The sequence below is a fragment of the Parasteatoda tepidariorum genome, chromosome 2 (assembly GCF_043381705.1).
Source record: "Parasteatoda tepidariorum isolate YZ-2023 chromosome 2, CAS_Ptep_4.0, whole genome shotgun sequence".
NCBI lineage: Eukaryota > Metazoa > Arthropoda > Arachnida > Araneae > Theridiidae > Parasteatoda > Parasteatoda tepidariorum.
In genome coordinates, this window is record NC_092205.1 from 95,887,376 (window position 1) to 95,906,503 (window position 19,128).

The 19,128-nt window shown below is 29.5% G+C and overlaps 1 protein-coding gene across 1 annotated transcript in view; it reads right to left on the minus strand.

Annotated features, from left to right (window-relative positions):
• LOC107444865 (uncharacterized) overlaps nucleotides 1-19,128 on the minus strand; it is a gene marked incomplete in the record, with an annotated part of 88,239 nt that overhangs the window by 14,845 nt on the left and 54,266 nt on the right. Inside the window, 1 exon segment of the mRNA XM_071177955.1 lies at nucleotides 393-516. Coding sequence (XP_071034056.1) covers nucleotides 393-516 — 124 coding nt within the window.

The window sequence follows — 19,128 nt, forward strand, 5'->3', positions numbered from 1 at the left end:
ATATATATATATATATATATATATATATATATATGTATTAACCGTTCACATGCTTCAATGGCAATACTGTGACGCAATAGCTCATTTGCTCATAAAACGTTTGGTAGTTATAATGAAATAGCTATTTAGCTATTCAATGTATAATTGAAATAAATATAGCCGTTATTTTGTTTTTGTGTCTGTTTGGAAAAATTATTTTTATCAGTTAATTTATTAAATAATCAAGAAGATTTTTTTTTCTTCAGATTTTCGATTTTTTCCCAATGTTCCGTAAATTTTTTCTCCTAAAACATGCTTATTATTTTACTTCTTAAGTGGTCTCTTAATACACATGCGTGAAAAATTCTTTTACATGTAATTAAAAAAACGAAATGCTGTATAAAATACAATACTACCTTTCTTTTATGCTTCAAAGTGATTATTAAAGGTTCTTTTTCCAGTGCAGGGGCACTTGCATTAGGATTACAGTTGAAAGACACCACATCACTGTCCAAGAAAACATAAGTCGTCTTCCCTCTAGGGAAAAACAAACAAACATTCTCTACAATTTGCCAACAAGAAAAGTAAGAATTCGGTTATGAAGGCATCTGCATGATGAAAACATTTTTTCTATTTTATAGTTTAAATAAATAAGTTATTTTTGAAGAGCTTACAGGAACTTAATTTCATCTAACCTCTGCAATTTAAAATTTCATTCGGATTTAAATAAATTTTTTTTTATGTATGTTATCGGCAAAGCTTGATATCCGGCATTCTATAGAATGCCTAGGCAATGTATGAAACGATGTATATTTCACACATTATCCTCGGCATTCTATAGAATGCCAAATGAGAAACCGGCAAAGTATAAAATACAAAGTAAAAAATAAATATCACGCGGCAAGGCACGTGACCTTTAACGCCAGGCTCAAGCTCAGAATTTGTCAGTTACACTTAGCGGTTTTTATATGAAAATTTACACAGTTAGTCTCAATTTCGTGCCAGATGGTTCATACGTAATTCAAATATCCATAAAGATCTCAAAATTCCGTTTCTATCCGAATATATACACAAATCAAATGCAGACTTCTACGACAAAGCCATACAATGCAGCACAGCCAACTTCAATCAGATTTTTAACTTCGAGAACTATAAAAAAGACGATAAACTAAGACCAATAGCCGCTCATTTCACCTCCGACGCCTCATACCACAACTATCAGCCCAAATAATAGTCTTCAATTCCAGCATCTATAGTCTACATCAATAATCCAAAGCATCAATAGTCCACATCATCAAACACTTTACCAATACTGAAATCCTGACCTATGTTGCTTCACGTTGACAATCAAACTACAGCCATCCACAGATTACAGCAAGTTGCTCTTATTATTTTAATTTTCTTTCAGTTATACAAGCAAGGTGCTTGTCTCCCTGTAACAGCCACCCCATAGACTGCTGAACTCAAACTGTCTTTTATTTTAACTTTTCATACTATTTCATGATTTATGGGAAAGTCTTAATTTCGTGCTGTTACTGTTAAGTTCCGAATCGTATATTTGAGAATTTAACATGATCTTGTTAAACCATTCTGATATGTCAGTAATTTTAAGCTTTCATTCTGAATTGATATTTAATGCTTGCAAAACAATGCAGTAAGTAAAGTATTTATGAGAAAAATAGCACAAATATATAGACAGCATGATATCACAGAGTCATGATAAGAACGAAGGAAAAAGATGACTCGAATTAAGACAAATGCAAGAGCGATTTTTTTTATATGGAAATAAAGAGCGGACTGTTGTTACAATCAAAATATCGGATTATTGGTCATGCATCTTCATGGAATAACCGTATAACCCTTTGATGCAAATAAGACAATAGTGCCCATTTTATACAGGGTGATTCTAAAAAGATGGGCAAAATTTTAGGAAGTGATAGTACACACCCAAGCAAGCAATTTTTATCAAAGAATGCATGGTCGAAAACAGAACGCAAAACCGCTAGAGGGCGTCAAAGTTTGTGTTCTAATATGAGGCAGAAACACACGAAGAACGATGAAGTTAAGTTATAAATGCAAATTTAATGGCATGTGATTACAATAAATGCTCAAAACAGTGGTCGGCAGCGGCTATGCACGCAGTACAACGGCGAAGAAAAGATAGGCGACCATTCTGAAACACACCAGGCATATCACGAACTTTCCTTGCAGCGGCAAAAGCTTGGAGACAAGTTCTTCTGCAGATTCAATGGGAGTCTAATACATAAGAGCCTTCAGCTGTCCCCACAAAATGCCAATTATATTTTTAATATTTTTAGACATTATAGCATTCGAATCAGCAGCTTTTATGTATGAATCGTGACGACAAATTTGCACACGAGCTCTTCTTCTTCCCAAACATACAAATAATAACTCGCAACAGGAATGGAGCTTTCCCGTTTGCATCAAACAACTTTCCAAATGCGCCAGCACCTTTGCGTTTTGTTTTCGACCACGTATTCTTTGATAAAAATTTTTTGCTTGGATGTGTACTATCACTTCCTGAAATTTTGCCCATCTTTATAGAATCACCTTGTATATATTTTCTTTCGTTTTAATTACAAGCAAATATATATTTTAGCATTTTTTTTATTACACAAAAGATTCTAATTGTTAGATTATCAGAATTTCAGATTAGTTACTATTAGATTATCGGAATTTCATTTGTACTAAAATTTAAAATCCCCCCAAGAAAAGTAATTTGAAATATTTTTTTAAATTCACAATCAGAAATTTAACAATAATTGATTTTGTTAATTAAAGTGATTTCAATGATGAATGACTGTTTGAAATAACAAATAATGAATAAAAAATTTGAAAAATTATTATTTGGAAATGAGCCATGTTTGGCAAATTTTCCATTTCACGTCGAAAAAGATAATTGTGTTTCAAGCTATATTTCATAACCATAAATTATTAAAATGCAAAATATAGTATTTTCCACTGATTTTGACCTAAATTAATACAAAATAATAAAAAAGTATAAAAAATAATGTTCAATAAAAGTTATGCGTCAAAAGATTTAAAACCTTATTACAAAAAGACTTTTAGTGAATGCACCTGAAATAGAAGTGTATTAAAATGATTCCTTAAAATTCATAAAATTCATTAAATTTATTCACATAATTTTACATCTCAGTTAAATAAATTTGGTTCCAAAATTTCGGAATTAAAAGAAAATTTATTAAAATTATTTGAATTACAATTTATTAAATAATTTGTAAGTATGTTACTTGAATGGGATTGTAGTAATGATTTTTAATTGTATCACTAAATTACCATACTTTATTAAAATCATTATAATTATTTAATTCGTCAGAAATAAGTGTAACTTAGCAAGAATGGTAGTAATTTTGGCTTTATATGAAACCAACATAACTTAAATTGTCAGTGATAATATTATTTGATTATTGCATTGATGATTTTTTAATAGGTTCCATAGACATTGTTAATTAAAAAAAATCACTGCAAATATTTCCATGTGCAGAAGATTGTATTTGACACTTTTTTAAAAGTTCTGGATTAATTTATGCACATTAAAAAAAGATTTTTGTAAATCAATGAGAAATACCAATTCAAATTACGCCCTGATCGCTAACAAACAGTTTTGAAAACTTTTTTGTTGTATTTTTACAACAATTAGATAGTCTTAAATTTCATTTTGACAAATTTCAAGCAAAAATCGTTATTTAAGTGACTTTGTGTTGCTTAACAATATATTGTTCCATTTATAATTTTAAGAATTCAACAATTGAAAACATCAATAAGTGTTTCATTTTTGAAAAAAAAATTCATTCTAATTTTTGAGCTTGTGAGTTATACTTTAACGTTTGAGCTTGAACTTTTAGAGTGATTAAAAAGTGGAAAAAATGCTTGGTTTCATTAGAAACTGGTTGATGTTGTTGGGGTTTTGTAAACGTAAGCATTAACAATTTATAAAATATTTACATTTTAGATTTTCAATAATATTTCACGAATAAGTTTATTGAGCTATCAAAGCGTTATGAAAATTTAAAAAAATTTCTAAAAAATGATTTATGTGATTAATATGATATTGAATGCTAATCTTATTTAATCTCAGTTTTTAACTGACTTTTACAATCTATATTTGTAAACATTTAATTTACAAAAGTTGATGATTACTAATATTAGTAAATATTTACTTTATTTAGAGTTCAACTATTTTAATGACAAAAAGCTTTAAACCTATATTATTTGTATTGCTAAGTATTTGTTAACTTGGATAGTTGTTTTATGCCAAGTACATGCTTTAAATTTCATTATATTTATTTTGAAAATTATTTCGATTGCGCACGTACAATAATATTTGTCCGTTGAAAATAGTATCTCCAATTCTCATTATGTAGTTATTTTTCCACAATTTTTTTTTCTATTTAGAAATTTGTATAATTTCATTAAAAGAACGTACCAAAATTTCTCAAAGGTTTTCAATTATAGTAGAATACAAGCTCCAATTTTTATTTTTTTTGTATTTTAAATAAATAATTGTTGGCTTGGAACTACGCCTGTTTTTACAATTTTCATAAAGTCCGATTTAAATTATTAGTAAAATTCATAAAATCCAACATTAATATTATGCACTAAATAGTAATTATACTGTGATTCGCTATAATAAAGTACTAAAAGAAAACACAAATATTTTTAATTCAAAATAGAAAAAACTTCTTTGAAAAAAACGCGCTAAAAAGCAGCAGAAATTTCAGAAAAAAGTAACAATAAAGAAAACGAAGGAAATAAAAATAAAAATATGACCACTGAAGCCGATGTCTTCAGGGGGTACCGGCCTCCTCGGTAGCCATAAAAACAAAACCATTTCTAATTGAGGGAGAAGCAAATGCTTAAATTAACTCCCTCAGTACCCCGATGGTTTTGTATTGAAGAGCAGGAAAAAAACATGCAATACAAATAACAAATTAAGAAAAGAAACTCAAACAAAATCATCAGAAAAATAAAAACTCACATAGTCACAGGTCAAACATCGATTTCACAAGCAAGCAGAATGAAAAGAAAAACTAAAGAAAACAACGCCCTCTATTACAATGCGCAGATGAAGAATAAAATGAAAAAAGTCAAGAGAAAGAAATACGTAACAAATTAATAGAATGCTTAACTGCTTAATCAAATTTCCTTTAATTTTATTTTTCAATAAAACTTTTTTCCAACCATGATTTAGATTACTTTACTAAACTTTATTTAAAGTAAAATTGCTAATAAAAATCCATGGACTTACTTCAAGGGAATCAGAATTTTTAGTCGGAAATGCTTTAATTTTTCCCCCGTTTATTCAAATTTTACGCGATTTCGTAACAAGTATATAATATACATTATAAGGTAAATATTGGTTATTTTGTTTTACAGCTAAGAAAAAAAATAGAAAGGCGACAATAGACATCGCCAAGAATGACGATTCGGATAATTGTGATCTTGCAAAGAAAGATCGAATGGACCAACTTTATTACGAGGAATGGTATTTGAGACTCCGTCGTCTTGCTAACAAGTGTATTGTTAAGAATGGTTGTGGTATTAATGAAGAGTTGGAAGACGTTTATGAGTGGAAGCCTGATAAACATATACGATCTCACAGTCTTCCAAATATGCATATTACGTTTGCATGTTCAGAAATGATGACGGAACTGATAAATATTCAGTCCGATGGGGATTCAGATTCCAAAAGTGAGTCTGTTGTTCAGATAAATGACGAAAGTTATGACGAAGAGTTGGTAAATATATTGACAAACACCGATTACATTTTTCGGGAGTACAAACGGATTAAACGACTCTATAGAGGAGAGTCATACGAGTCATTAGCGGACGATGGAATGTTTCATGTTGAGGAAAAATATGAAGAACGTGATGTGGAAGTGGATGGCCGTCGTTCTTCACTTTTGATGGAAGAAAAGGCCCCCAGTGATGAATCCGAGATTAAAATGAGGTATTTAAAAGTTGTTTTTAATGCTTCCAATACACTTCTTACTTTTTTTTAATACTACCACCATAAACTTTGTTTCAAGGCCTGGTTTCTTAGGACAGGACGCCGTCAGCTGGAAATCAGCGCTAACCTCTGATTGGTCCATTTGTGAGTTTGATAGTATACGTCATCGAACGCTCATCTTGAACTACAATTGCCGTCCAACTAACTCAACTGCAGTTGGATTACAACGTGACGTTAACCACAGAAGCCATGGCGTACAACATCCAACNTAAACAAATTGTCTGAACGCTCATCTTGAACTACAATTGCCGTCCAACTCAACTGCAGTTGGATTACAACGTGACGTTAATCACAGAAGCCATGGCGTACAACATCCAACAGCACATTGAAATCAGCCAAGATTTTGATTTTGACATTAAACATAGCTTCTTCATTAAACATAGCACTCTTCATTTAACTCAGTTATAATGTGTTTTTTCTTGAACAAAGTCATTATTTGTTCTCTAAAACACTGGTCGACAATAACAAAATCAATACAAATTCGAAATAAATATTTGTTTACGTTATTAACGCATGCGCAATGAGAAATAATGTCTGCGTTGAACCGACTGCTCACTCTGAGCTAACAAAAAGGTATTTTTTTGGCGTCAGCTCTACGTCAACTTTCCGCTGACGCTCAGATAAGGCACTTGTCCTAAGAAACCAGACCTTAAATTCATATTCAATGAAAACAATTTTTAACGAAATTCATCATATCTTAATTTACATCAACGTAAATAAATCTCCACGATGATTAATTTAAAAAAAAACAGATCAAAAGGTTACAAAAGACATGTATTTTTTTTTCAAATATAGAGTTAGTTCATGTAGTTTCAAAATTCTTTATGCATGAATATATATTTCTTTTATATATGGGTATAAAAGATATATTCTCTTTTTTTCATTCAGCATCTTCAAAATCTCAAAAAACTTTTTTTGAAACTGATCTATTTTAAATGGGTAATTTTAAAAGATAAAAACATGTTTAAAATATTTTTCAAGTATTTCTAATCCTCTTGCTTTATTTTTCTTCTTAGGTTCTCTGAAACATATTCTAGAAAGACTTGTATATTTCTGAATTATGATTTTTTTTTAAATTTTTTTATTTTTATTTTCAATAAACTGTTTTTTGAAAAAGTCCTTTTTCCTGTGCAAAGAGTATTCTGTGATCTTAATATATTTTTAAAGTATTTGCCAAAAAAGATGTTAAAGAAATAAGTACATCAATGATCTCAAAAAATTGCAATTAAGACAAAAATTCAATCGAAATTTATTGCATCTCTACACAATAGGTGGCACTGAAATCATTAAAAACTATTTTCGTTGCTTGATAAATCTTCGAATTTTTTCTAATCTAAATCTTCCTTCTGGTACTAAAACACAGGTTGTGACTTTATCATTACCACCTTGCTTAATAGGGAATTGTTAGTTTTCCATAGCGTTTTTATTTCTCTTTAGTTTAATTATTCATTCCTGATATTGTGTAAAATGAAAAGCCCTTAAATTTTAATCTAATTATCATATTTGGACTCAATCTTATTATTTCGCGGAAGGGACTTAAAATAAGCTATTTAATCAAATTTAAAATAAGAAATCAAATACGAAAACACATTTTCTTTGAATAAATATATGCTTTATTAAGGCAGATTCGGATTTCTGATGATTTAAAACACAAGGGATAGCCGCAATCTGGGAAATATTTGGTCCCAATAGTTTGTCAATAGTCATTTTAGTTTTAGTCGTATTTTTCCATTTTTTGAGAAAATTTTTAATAAATTAAATATATATTTGCACAAAATTATGAAATTCGTTTATTTAAAGATTTCATTCAGAAAATAATTTTTAAGAACTATTTATTATTTTGTTAATAATAGTAGAAAATTTTTGAATAAAATGACATAAAATTTATTTTTGTTAAAAAATGTACTTATTTGTATTGTATTTGCAAAGATTGTACTTTTGAATGGCAAAATACAACATTTGAATGAAATCTGTCGAATAGTTTCTGAGAAATCGAATTTTAAATGTACAACTTCCTTAACCAAATGCAATACAATTTTGAATTTATTTTTTATTAGCGAGAGAAAATTATAGCACATCAAATCGCTTTGAAAGGAAAATTCATAATACTCAATGTTTTTAATTATCTTTTTAGCATGGTCCATGATATGGTTAATGAAATTGGTGATGAAATGAAAATAGACAAGGTCTTGAAAAAGAACACTAAGAAGCTTAGCGTTAGATCGTTTTTTAAGAACTTGTTTAAGAGGAAGCAAAAATCAAAGAAAAAGGACCGTTAGTGCTTGTTTTAAAGAATGGATATTTTTTAAACGTGACGGAATTATGGACTCGGATATTGGATTTTCGAATTGGATTACGGATTATGGTTGGAACTTTGTTACGCATTATTAGATGATTGAATATTTAATGAAATATAAATTTGAAACAATGAAGGTAATTAAAAAAAATTAAGTATATACAATAACAGCTGAATTGAAGAGAAACGATTATAATCAAAAAGCAAAAAAGCAAATTAAATTTTTTATAAATATTCAAGAAAAAGAAATTAAAAAAAAAAACAGTATTAAAAAGGAAATAATAATAAAAAAACAGATTTAAAAAAAAAGAAAAAAAAAGAGAATAGAATAAAAAAAAAGAAAAAAAGTAAATAAATAAGTACAAAAAAAAAAAAAAANAACCTTTTAATGCTACCCAGAATTAACTGAAAGTTCTGGAAGGTCCCAAGTCCTTTAAAAGGCAGAGGGAAAGGTTTACAGCATAAACAATTACTATAAAACAGAGTTGGACAAAAATGCAATCAATTACATTTTTTGATTAAAGTAATCAATTAATTGTAATCATGATTACAGCTGTAATCATGATTACAATATTGATTACAGTAATCAATTACTTGTAATCTTGATTACAGCTGTAAATCAAAATTTTGATTATAACTGTAATCATGATACCAAGTAATTGCGATTGCAAGTAATCACAACAAAAACGATTACGGGTAATCATGATTGCTAGTTATCAAAATATATGATTACATGTAATCATGATTACATGTAATCTTGATAGCAAGTAATTGTGATTACTTGTAATCATATTACACGATTACAAGTAATTACAGTTCCATACTATATGCAGATACATTATGTAAGTATGTATTGGGATACATATTTTTATGTACATAGAATGTACGCATGCATGTACGTACAATTTGTGATTCGTATATATACATATACAGTGAATGAGGAAACGTTGTTTGTAAGCACAATATACATAATTATATTGAAGTATAAATAATACAATACGTACGTACGTATTTATCAAATTTTCGGAGCTCTGAAAAATATATATCCATTATGACCAATAATCTGCAAATTATAGTAAGCTTTATCAATTATCGTTTTTTCAGCACAAAGATATTACGCCCTCAATTTTTTTAGGGTATTAGTTGTTATAGTAACAGTTTTTGGATGTTACATGGAGACTGTTTCTCTTCCTTTCCGCACTAGAATATAATATCAGTGTTTGTACAACAAAATATTTAGTTAAAATCTCCAGTTGTGTTGGTAAAGTACGGATTTGGTTTTGTTGAGTATAAATTTCCCCCCGGTTTTCCAAATAATAAAAGTAAATGATAGTAGAGGATTTCTACATCGAAAAAGAGAAATTTTCTAACGTCAACAGAAACTATTGAGATCATCTTTGAAATCTCGCGCATTAAACTAAAAATCTACAATTTTTACATTCGTTATTATGTATGGAAGGTAAGTTTAGACTACTAAATAACACGAGAACAAGTTGTTTTTAACAAGGGAAAGAAAGATTCTTTAAAATATATTTACACCCGTTGGGGATCTTTGGTGAATCCGAACACACTTAGAAATAGAATTAGAGCAAATTTAGCAAAAGATAAGGATATTATATGCATCATAAAGGATAAAAAGACCATAGTGTTTAGACCTATAAGCTCAAAGCTATGAAAATTTGGTACTTGCCATTGGCCAGTAGTAGTATTTTTAATTGAGCTTCTTTCGAAATCACATGGCCACTTTATCAAGCATTGAAAATTCTTAGTAACTAAAAAGATTATTGATATCAATAGGCATTTCTTTGGAAGTGTTTCTTAAACTATGGTACACTAAACACTGCGAGGTTCATGCTTAAAATTAAGAAAAATTTTCTTGACCACTCCAAGTAGGTTTATGTAAAGTTTAAAAATAGTATATAAAAATAAAATTAATGTTTTATTTTCGTGAAATTATGTTCATTTACAAATGCAAAATTTATTCTTTACAAAATGAATCTGAAATAATATGTAATCATAATGATAAAATTATATTGATTAGATTACTTTCAAATATCATCGATCATGGATTAAAAAGAAGGAGAACAGAATGAAATGAAATTTACTTAGAAACCTTTGATAACCAAATACAACCCTTTTGATATTTTGAACTACCATAAAGGAAACTGAATGTTCCAAAAATGAGTACAATTTTCCCGTGTATTTTAAATAATACAAAAATTTGATAAGGAGTGTTTTCGAGCACAAGGGATTCATTTTGATTTGCAAACAAATTTTTGATCACCATTTTTTATATTCAGTTGCTCTGTGGCCGACAGTTAATTTTGTCCCATAGTTGGGATACTTGATGAGAATGGACGTTGGCAGAAGTACGAAAAAAGTTTTTTTTTGAGAAAATTGTTTGAGAAAGGTAGGAAGATTAAAAAACTAGTGGTTAGATGAGGTTAAACGAGATCCCAGAGTCATGAAAGTCACAAATAATAAAAAGAAAACTAGGAAAGTTTGGAGATGCGTCGCAAGAAAGGTCAAGATCCTTCAACGGTTGTAGGACCAAGAAATAAGTAAGAAAGCTAGGCAGAAGACTTTCTTTTGCATTATTATTTTGCATATTTGCACATTTGAGGGGGTCAAAATTTAATGAATCAATGCACTGAGAAAAGATATGGACGAAACTACCAAAACATAGTAAAATATACAGTGTTTCTGGCTCTTTGGGAATATCAAAAACCTTTTTTTCCAAAAATTTTTACCAAAATTTTTCAAAAATCTTTACTAAATCACTTTGGTAATGATTTTAGTGAAATTAACAATGGAATATTGTTTCATAACATGTGAAAAAGGTTGGTAAATGTGATAAAGTATAGTAATTTTGTCATGGCAGTTTAGAACATAGCATAAGAGTTAGTTTTGTATTTGTTGCTAAATGAGTGGTAATTATAACTATAATTTTCAGAATTAGAATTTTCAATACATTGTTATTACATGACAGGAAAAGTTACTATATGAATGGTTTAAATATCGTATATTTTAATTTCTATCTTTGATTTTTACCCCAAAAAATGTCATTACCATAAAGTGCGATAAATTTACCCGAATTTTTTCTCCGTGTGTAAATTAAAGCTGTAATCCAGGCAGGAGTGGTTCTTACTAATATGTTAAAAGGGTTATACATAAAACAGATTAAGGACATATGACAGAAAAAGATCTTATTAAAACATGTTTAAAAAATAAGGACCTTGTTTTTGGAACAGCAAAGTAAAGTGATATTTTAAGAGCTAATATTTTATTTTAACACATTAAAACGTGTCAAATTCATATCAAAGATTTAAAATCCTGATATTTGCACTATTGGGTAAACAAAAGATAACATTACTGGAATAAATATTTATTTTCAACATTTTTAGTAATTTTACACAGTTATTAGGCATGTAGAAGAAAAGCTTTTTACCTTGAAAAACGTTTTGAGATAAATATTTGCTCAGACAAGGCTGTTTCTATTGTTAGAAAAGTTTGACTCAAAGGAGTCTTCTTCAAACATAAATTTTTCTCTTTTGTGTTTTGTGTTGCACAAATTTTTTTTTAAAAAATATGTTTTGATATAAATCGTCTAATACAAAACGCAAATCAACGATGAATAAATAAAGTTATTTTTTTCCTTTGAGTTCATTTGCTTTTGTCGCAAACACGGGAAGTGAGATTAATGATTAAGTTTTGAAGTATTTTTTAAAATTAAATTCAACATATATAACGATTGTTTGCATTGAATATTTCGAAGTAAAAATAAACTGAAATATTTTTCTCTAGAGTTTTTGTGGGAATTAAAATATTCATTCTTTAAGTGAATTAATTCTTTAAAAATTATTTTTCAATACTATAAATACCGCTGTCCAAAAATCAAAGAACAGACACTTTTTTTTTGAGGATAACTCAAGAAAGAGTGAACCAAATCAACTGCAATTTTATATGAAGATTAAATTTCATATAAAATTTAAACTGTTTTCGATGAATTAAGTTGTCTGCACAGAAATATTTTAATTGCTTGTATCGAATATTTTGATATGAAAATAAACTGAAAAGTCTATCTTTAGAGTTTTTGTGTTCATTAAAGTATTATTTTATTCCTTAACAGAATTTATTCGTTAAAATTTAAATTTCAAAGGTAATAACATTCCTATCCAAAAGTCAAGGAACGAACACTTTTTTAAAGATAACTCCAGAAATAGGGAGCGAAATTAAATGAAATTTTGTATGAAATTTCAATTTCATATAAAATTTCAAGTGTTTGCTCTGGCATGTTTCGATTGCTTGCATTGAATATTTTAATATGAAAATAAATTGAAATATTGTTTTAAGAGTTCTTGTGAGCATTATAATATTATTTAATTCTTTAAAATAATTCGTTTTTTAAAAGAATTCTTTAAAATTTATTTATCAATTACTTAGAACTCTCTTGTCCCAGAGTTCTAAGTGTCTCCTATCCCAAAGTATGACTAAACTATGATAAATGAAAAAAGTAATGGCTTGNGAAAATTCATAATACTCAATGTTTTTAATTATCTTTTTAGCATGGTCCATGATATGGTTAATGAAATCGGTGATGAAATGAAAATAGACAAGGTCTTGAAAAAGAAGCTTAGCGTTCGATCGTTTTTTAAGAACTTGTTTAAGAGGAAGCAAAAATCAAAGAAAAAGGACCGTTAGTGCTTGTTTTAAAGAATGTATATTTTTTAAACATGACGGAATTATGGACTCGGATATTCGATTTTCGAATTGGATTACGGATTATGGTTGGATTAATTTTTGGAACTTTGTTACGCATTATTAGATGATTGAATATTCAATGAAATATAAATTTGAAACAATGAAGGTACTCAAATAAATTAAGTATATACAATAATAGCTGAATTGAAGAGAAACGATTATAATCAAAAAGCAAATAAAAATTGTTTATAAGTATTCAAGAAAAAGAAATTAAAAAAAAAAAAACAGTATTAAAAAGGAAGTAATAATAAAAAAACAGATTTAGAAAAAATAGAATAAAAAAAAGTTAAAATGCAAGAAGAATAAAAAAGAAATGAGAAAAAAGAGAATAGAATAAAAAAAAGCAAATAAATATGTACAAGAACAAAAAGAAAAAAAAAAGAAAAAAAAAATAGAAAAAAAAAAAAACCTTTTAATGCTACCCAGAATTAACTGAAAGTTCTGGAAGGTCCCAAGTCCTTTAAAAAGCAGAGGGAAAGGTTTACAGCGCATAAACAATTACTACGAGGGTTGTAAATTAAATAGTGGCAATTTAATCTTGAAACTCACAGAAGGGCGGGCATGCGCAAATAGGGTATGGGAGCGGTGAGGTGGCGCTGTTGTCGATGTGTAGAGTGCAAAAAACAGTCGATTTGCTTAGAAGGGTAGTTGTTGCGTGGCGTTAAAATGAGGAGTTTCGTTTCCACCGCTCTAAAGCATGTTGTGAAAAGGCTTAATGACGAAAAAAGACGAGATGCTTGAACCCATCGTGCTACTGTCCTATACGGTAAAACATTTGCTCCACAGGCTTCCACTAATCCTCGATAGTATTCTGTCGCATTTTTGTCACGGGCTACCTCGATTTTAAGCCACGACAGCTGATCACCTTTTGAGAACATGCTTTAGAGCGATGGAAACGAAACTCCTAACTTTAACGCCACACAACAACTACCCTTCTAAGCAAATCGACTTTTTTTTGCACTCTACACATCGAGAACAGCGCCACCTCACCGTTCCCATATCTAATTTGCGCATGCCCGCCCTTCTGTGAGTTTCAAGGTTAAGTTGCCACTATTTAATTTACAACCCTCGTATAAAACAGAGTTGGACAAAAATGTAATCAATTACATTTTTTGATTACAGTAATCAATTACTTGTAATCTTTATTACAGCTGTAATCAAAATTTTGATTATAATTTTTATCATGATTCCAAGTAATTGCGATTGCACGTAATCACAACAAAAATGATTACGGGTAATCATGATTGCAAGTTATCAAAATATATGATTACATGTAATCATGATTACATGTAATCTTGATTACAAGTAATTGTGATTACTTGTAATCACATCACACGATTACAAGTAATTACAGTTCCATACTACATGCAAATACATTATGTAAGTATGTATGGGGATACATATTTTTATGTACATAGAATGTACGCATGCATGTACGTGCAATTTTTGATTCGTATATATACATATACAGTGAATGCGGTAACGTTGCTTGTAAGCACAATATACATAATTATATTGAAATATTAATAATACAATACGTGCGTACGTATTCATCAAATTTTCGGAGCTCTGAAAAATATGTATCCATTATGACCAATAATCTGCAAATTATTGTAAGCTTTATCAATTATCGTTTTTTCAGCACCAAATTTGGAAAGATATTTCGCCCTCAATTTTTTTTAGGTATTAGTTGTTATAGTAACAGTTTTTTGATGTATTGCAGTTTTTAAACAAATTTGGATTAGTGATAAATGAGATACAATTTTAAAGTAAAGATGTACATTATACTACGTCTAAAGTTAATAAATCATGAAAACATCCGTAACCTAAATCGAAACAAATAACGAAATAAACAAATTGAATTCGTTGTACCTTTTGTCTTCAATGTGACGTAAAGAACTAGTCTAATTATTTTAGTAATCTGATCTTTTTCTTTTTAATTTCAAGTTTGCAACAATATTTCAAAGAAAACAATATTTTCAGAAATCATGAATATTTTTGAAAGAGTTCACTTACAATACATGTTTAGAGAATATCCATTACATTATTATATATTTGTGCGTGTTCACCTTGTCTTTGGAACTAATGAAACGAATTCAAAAGTTTTGCTCATTGTTATAAAGCTAAGTTTAAAAAACATAATTTAATGCCAAAATATTATTATTTGTTATTGAAGAAAAAATTAAATTATTATCTCTACAAATTTTTATTGCCTTTTAATCTATGTAATTTCAAATGAAAAAAAATCTGAAGTTTGCAGATAATAAGATAATCGGCTGAATAGTTCTTGCAAAATAAAAATTTAAAAATACGACTTTATTGAAATAGCGAGATACACAAGAAATTACCATTAAGGGTTCCAAAATTTCGATCGCTCTCCTGCGTAAACAATTTGGACCATATTTTCCGGATCGGGACTAGTCTCTATATTTTGAAGGTCAAAAATTGAAATCCGTCAAAAAATGTATATTTATTCAGAGTAGGTAGATTTTTGTGTTTCATTTGTAACTTAATTGTGTTGGTTCATTTTGTAACTTAAAACCCCCTTGAAAATGACGGGATGAGGTTTCGCCCTCTATTTCTCGCTCCAGTGATATTTCCGGGCTGGAGTGTTCAGTAGGAGCGCGACAATAAGAATAAAACTAATTAATTTCTTTTGCTCGGAAAATTTTTTTTCTTCTCATTTTACACACCAGATGACAGTACCAGGATATTTTTAAGGTAATTGTAGATAGAAAGTTTATTTTAAACTTGATGTACGCACTAATCAAATAGCACTAATAAAAAAATAGGCACTTTTATGACCTTTTTCTTGAAAATTAACCAATCACTAAGGGGTTAAATTATCGTTTACATTAATTAATTAGCATAAAGGCTTGGTTTTCGATCCATAAAGATTGAGCCCCAGTATGCGAAAATTTAGTCATTGGCTATATATGTCGAAAATTCTTAAAAGTTACATGGCGATTGTTTCTCTTTCTTTCCGCACTAGAATATAATATCAGTGTTTGTACAACAAAATATTTAGTTAAAATCTCCAGTTGTGTTGGTAAAGTACGGATTTGGTTTTTTGAGTATAAATTTCCCCCCGGTTTTCCAAATAATGAAAGTAAGCTAGTGATATACGCCCCCTGCTCGCCAACCCCCGAAAATTGCTACGCAATCTTATATGGTTTGCTTCGCTCGCTACTAACTTAGGTACATTGCAAATGCACAAAATTCTAAGAATTCAAAACAATCATTCAAATCCATATAACAACTTTTACATCTTCAAAATTACTTCTTTTTAGTAAATACTAAGTCATTAAAATAAATTTGAATTCAAATAAATGACATGTAATTCGTTAAACCTATTAGAAATGTTCTATAGTATAAAATCTTAAAGCGTAACAGCACGACCTAGACTCATTTTTCAACGAATAACTAATAACAATAATAAAACAAATAAATTCGTGATATAAATCAAAATCGTCAAATAAATTAGTAATATATAAATTCGTGAAAAAAAGCGCTTTCGGCAAAATATTAAAATAGAAATCTATCGACAAAGATTACTCACTTCTGCCTAGCTTAATAGTATGAGATCGTCGCAGCTGATGCTCTCTCAGGTTATTTCCGTTTCCGTTTTTAAAAGCGCTATATGTTGAGCCACCTCAGCTAGATTTGGCATGTGACATTTTTAGCGACAATCATTGGTCGATTTTCTAGCGTTGCCATTCGGTGAGTTGTAATAAAGCTTTTTTTGTCACCGTGTAAGAGAAATATGTATGTAGATGATAGTAGAGGATTTCTACATCGAAAAAGAGAAATTTACTACCGTCAACAGAAATTATTGAGATCATCTTTGAAATCTCGCGCATTAAACTAAAAATCTACGAAACAGTTTTTACATTCGTTATTATGTATGGAGGGTAAATTTAGACTACTAAATAACATGAGAACAAGTTGTTTTTAACAAGGGAAAGAAAGATTCTTTAAAATATATTTACACCCGTTGGTGATCTTTGGCGAATCCGAACACACTTAGAAACAGTATTAAAGCAAATTTAGCAAGAGATAAGGATATTATATGCATCATGAAGGATAAAAAGACCATAGTGTTTAGACCTATAAGCTCAAAACTATGAAATTTTGGTACTTGCCATTGGCCAGTAGTAGTATTTTTAATTGAGCTTCTTTCGAAAACACATGGCCACTTTATCAAGCATTGAAAATTCTTAGTAGCTAAAAAGATTATTGATATCAATAGGCATTTCTTTTGAAGCGTTTCTTAGACTATGGTACACTAAACAATGCGAGGTTCATGCTTAAAATTAAGAAAAATTTCCTTGACCACTCCAAGTAGGTTTATGTAAAGTTTAAAAATTGCAAATAAAAATAAAATTAATGTTTTATTTTCGTGAAATTATGTTTATTTACAAACGCAAAATTTATTCTTTACAAAATGAATCTGAAATAATATGTAATCATAATGATGAAATTATATTGATACTTTGAATACTTTCAAGTATCACCGGTCACGGATTAAAAAAAAAAGAAAACAGAGTGAAATGAAATTTACTTTGAAACCTTTGATAACCAAATACACTTTTGATATTTTGAACTACCATAAGGGAAACTGAGTGTTCCAAAAATGATTAAAATTTTCCCGTGTATTATAAATAATATAAGAATTAATAAATAATACCGTGTATTATAATAATACAAGATAAGGTGTGTTTGCGAGCACAAGGGATGCATTTTGATTTGCAAACAAATTTTTGATCACCATTTTTTATATTCAGTTGCTCTGTGTCCGGTTGCGACTGTTAATTTTGTCCCTTAGTTGGGATACTTGATGAGAATGGACGTTGGCAGAAGTACGAAAAAAGTTTTTTTTTGGGGAAAATTGTTTGAGAGAGGTAGGAAGCCAAAAGTAAAGATAAATAACAAAATATGGTAACCCAGTTACGAGCAACCGTTCGTGTAATTAAGCAACCCTATTATCAACTCCGATCGGAGGAATTGCCTTTAGAGTTGCAGATATAATTGAAGTTACACTTACGGTTGCACTTATTTTTCTCTCGTGTGATAGAGGCATAATGGCTCTTGACGTGTTTTAAAATTATAAAATTTTTTATAACTTTAAGATCCAGCAGACAGAGTTTAAGATATTAACTTAAGATAGAACCCCCAAATAGTCTGACTTCAAGATATTATGTTGTTAACTCGTCATCATTTGTGTTTATTTCTGATCATCACCTAGATCAGGGGTCGGCAACCTGTTTGTCCTTAAGGGCGCAATACTAAATTTGAAAATCACCGAGGGCGCATATTTTGCAGATAATCATGCACAATCCTAAACTCAGCTGACTACTTGCTGTATATCGCCGTTTGACAAGAGTTAAGTAAATCGCTCTGGCTATTAAACATTTACATTAGTCCAGCGAGGGCGGATTAAAAATCGATCGAGGGCGCCATGGCGCCCGCGGGCGCCGCGTTGCCTACCCCTGACCTAGATGAAGTTCGATATTTATTCTACACAATGAAAATAAGCTCATACACTTATATTTTCTTTCGAAATACTAAGTATAATGAATCTAACCGTGATTTTTTTGCAACGTAAAGTAGTTATCATTTTATTAGTTTTTATCCAATTATTAATGGTTTTGTAGAGTAATACACACACAATATAATCAAATCGAACTTTCAAGTTCTGATATCCTTAAGAACAGAGTGAATACATTGTCAATAGTTGTTATGATATTGTAACTGTGAATGACCGAAACAGGTGGTTATTGACTTCCAACGGTCAATGTTGACAATCACACAGTCGCTTTGGTTAATGTTCAAAATACATACTAGTTCTAGTTAAGTGCCACTGCCCGTTATACATTTGCCCGCTATACCCTACATCAGGGGTGTCAAACTCGCGGCCTGAGATGAAAATTTTTGCGGCCCAGTCAATATATCTAGCTCAAAGTAAAAATAAAATAGAAGTGTGAATTAGAAAGGAAACTAGCATATAAAACTATAATATACTTTATTTATAAACTGTACG